Source organism: Otolemur garnettii, unplaced genomic scaffold (assembly GCF_000181295.1).
Source record: "Otolemur garnettii isolate 467f Iridium unplaced genomic scaffold, OtoGar3 scaffold00145, whole genome shotgun sequence".
Lineage (NCBI taxonomy): Eukaryota > Metazoa > Chordata > Mammalia > Primates > Galagidae > Otolemur > Otolemur garnettii.
Window position 1 is genome coordinate 4,507,357 of NW_003852540.1, and position 3,420 is coordinate 4,510,776.

The 3,420-nt window shown below is 50.2% G+C and overlaps 1 protein-coding gene across 4 annotated transcripts in view; it reads left to right on the plus strand.

The window, feature by feature from the left end:
• The window catches only part of MYO1C (myosin IC), a 24,680-nt gene extending 23,200 nt beyond the window's left edge, over positions 1 to 1,480 (plus strand). For all 4 annotated transcript variants that reach the window (XM_003799099.3, XM_023518691.1, XM_023518692.1 and 1 more), the window contains exon 32: positions 274 to 1,480. In XM_003799099.3, the coding sequence (XP_003799147.1) occupies positions 274 to 300 (27 nt within the window). In that variant the 3' untranslated portion in view covers positions 301 to 1,480. The remainder of the gene's footprint in view (positions 1 to 273) is intronic.
• Positions 1,481 to 3,420: the final 1,940 nt, after the last annotated feature.

A 3,420-nucleotide genomic window follows, 5' to 3' on the forward strand; every position in this document is an offset into this window, starting at 1 on the left:
ACTCTAGCCAGGGTGAGAGAGTGAGATTCTGTCTCAAAAAAAAAAAAAAGAATGTGGGGACAATCTGGGGCAACTAGGGATATGCAAGATGGGTGGAGAGGCCCAGTCTGTCAGGGTACCAGGCATTCTATAGGGGTAGAATCAGAGTCTCCAGGACAGGCCACTAGGCCCCAGCCTGTACTGCCTGTATCTAACCTGTGAATGAATGCAAGTACTCAGAGCACCTTCTGCCCCTTCCCCTTACCATTTGGACTTTCCTCTCTGCCCTCACAGGTGGCCCCACGGCTGAATTCTCGGTGATGAAGGTGCCCACTGAACCCTGTCCCAACTCCTAATGCTTTGCTTATCTTCTCCTCTCCTTCCCAGTTACCAAAGACTTGAGCTTCCAGACAGGGACCCAGGGACACCTCAAAGCCCACCTGCAAACTCCTCCCTCCTGCCCACCTCTTTCTTGAGGGGACAGCAGGGACCATGGAGCTACCCTAGGAGTGGGCCAGGCCGGGCCACAGCAATAGGAAAGCTGGGGTCAGAGCAAGCCATGCCAGCCCCGCTGCCAATGCCAAATATTTGAGAGAAGGGAATTTTGCCGAGGTTTTCTCTGAGATTTTTTGATGCTTTATAGGAAACTATTTTTTGAAAAAGCCATTTTCCTACCCCAAGACACACTGGATGTGTTTTCCTTGACTCTAATAGGACAAGGAATGTAGCTGAGAGATTGGGTGGGCTGGGCTCTGGTGCCCTCTTCCCTGGCCAGGCCACCCTCTCCTCGTTCCTATAGTACCTTGTCTGTCTACCTGCCTGCCTGCCCCCTTGCCCACCCACCAGCATTTTGCAGCCCACTCTGGCCTCCACCTAGGGGCTGAGACCACTTCTTTCTGCCTTAAGAATGCCCTTTTAATATCATCATCCCGGTCTGAAGGTGTGCTGGAGTGGGGAAGGGAGTCTTAGTCCATAGAACACAGAAGACTCTGAGAGATCATCTAGTGCAGCCTCCTGATGTTACAGAGCAGAAGACAGATGCCCAAAGGGGGACTTGCCCAAGGTCATATAGCTGCGGCAAAACTGGGACTGTAGCCCTGTCTTCAGCATGCCTCACTGCCACTCCCAGGGCAGGGAGCCCCATAAAAACACAGGTCATATCTTATGTCTGCATCTGGCTCCCTAACCAGCAATCATCTTTGGGGGCTACCAGGTGGGAGGAGAACTTCTGCCTGACTCCATGCCTTAGGATGACAAACACCCTGCCCACAATGGCCCCATTCAAGGATGGAGGTCCTTTACTGGCCCCTGACCCCTTCCTGGCCTGGGAGCCCGGGAAAGGGGCTGGCCTTGGGAGGAGCTGCAAGAGCATCACCTCTTTCTGCTGCTTCCCCCCACCTGGGGGCTGCCCACCTGCCTCTGTGCCCTCCAGGGGTCTCAGCCACTCCTGACACTTCTGCAATCCAGAGAAACACTAAATAAAGCAATATGTGTCTGCCAACATGGTCTCCTTGTAAATATTAAGAAAGGAAGAAGGCCCCTAGAACATAACCAGAGGTGGGTAGATTGCTTGAGCTCAGGAGTTCAAGACCAGCCTGAGCAAGAGCGAGACACCCCCACACACACACTAAAAAGAGAAGAAAAAATAGCCAGGTATTGTGGCGGGCACCTGTAGTTCCAGCTACTCAGGAGGCTGAGGCAAAGAGGATCACTTGAACCCAAGAGTCAGAGGTTACTGTGAACTTGATGCCACAGCACTCTACCCAGGGTGACAGTAAGACTGTCTCAAAAAAAAAAAAAGGATCACCCCTAGTCCACCCACATTTGGTTGCAAGTGATAAATTCAGTCCCAATTAACTTGGGGCATTTATTAGCATTGGCAACTTAACAGTCCCAGGGTAGGGCTGCTTCCAGGTGTTCAGGCAACATTGTCAGGAATGTGTCTGAAACCATCTCTTCTTGGCTTAGCCTTCCTCTACAGTGGCTGCTTTCCTAAGCATATTCTCACCTTGTGGTGAAACCACAGTAACAGCCACCAGCCACTCCAGCTTTCATTCTACAAGTTCAGCATTGGAGGCAAAAAGAGAGCATGCCTCTTTCTCAATAATTTGAAAGTTTGAGTCAAGACTGTCTATGAACTGACTTGAGTGAGGTGCTCTGCCCTGACCCAATCACTGTAGTTGGAGAAAGAGGCATGGTCTGATTGGCCAAGCTAGGCCACGTGCCTGCCCCCGCAGACAGAAGCTACGTGAACCACACCGGAAACCACGAGGACCAAAAGTGAGAGTAGATGATTCCCCAAAAGAAAACCAGAGTATTGCCTGCAGAAGAAGGGGAGTGAACGCTACAACCACAGGGAGGTGGGAGGAAGGAATGGTGTATGCAGGGCCTAGAAGCAAGAGAAAGTTAGGTTTTTTTGGAGTCAGGCTAACTGCCTGAGGAGTTTAGATTCAACACTCAGCACACAAGTTCTCAAAGAATGAGACATCATGCAGTGAATGACCCTCTTGGGCTTGACACTGTCCTGTGAGAACACCTTAATATCTCCTCCCCAAGATTATTAACCTACAGAAGGAGAGTACCACAATATTTTGTCCACACTATCAGTTGACAGTGGCTCCTAGAAACTGATAAGTGATGAGTCAGGTGCAATTATCAGCTTTATAACTGTAATAACACACCTTTATCTAGCGTATTGGAACCTGTGTGATAGTGATGTCATGATGTCACAGATACCCAGATGTTAGCTGAACATACTCTGTTCTTTTTGAGATGTAACGCGGAATGGTTTGTGCCCCCGCTCACATCCCGAGGTAAGTCCAGTACCCTCTAGGACATAGCTGCCAATTGGAGGAAGCTAATTTTTTTTTTTTCTTAAGAGACAGAGTCTCACTTTATTGCCCTTGGTAGAGTGCTGTAGTGTCACAGCTCACAGCAACCTCCTGGTTGCTTAGGCGATTCTCTTGCTTCAGCCTCCCGAGTAGGTGAGACTACAGGTGCCCAGCACAACGTCCGGCTATTTTTTTGTTGCAGGTTGGCCGGGGCCAGGTTTGAACCCACCACCCTCAATATATGGGACCGGCGCCCTACTCACTGAGCCACAGTGAGCTAATTTTTTTGTTTCTGAGGCAGTCTCTGTCACTCTCCATAGAGTGTTCTGGCATCATAGCTCACAGCAACCTCAACTTCTTTTCCTTTTTTTTTTGAAACAGAGTCTCACTATGTTGCCCTCAGTAGAGTGCCGTGGTATCACAGTTCACAACAACCTCAAACCCTTAGGCTTGGCTCGGCACCTGTGGCTCAAGTGGCTAAGGTGCCAGCCACATACACCTAAGGTGGTGGGTTTGAATTCAGCCCAGGCCCGCCACACAACAATGATGGCTGCAACCAAAAAATAGCCGGGCGTTGTGGTGGGCACCTGTAGTCCCAGCTACTTGGGAG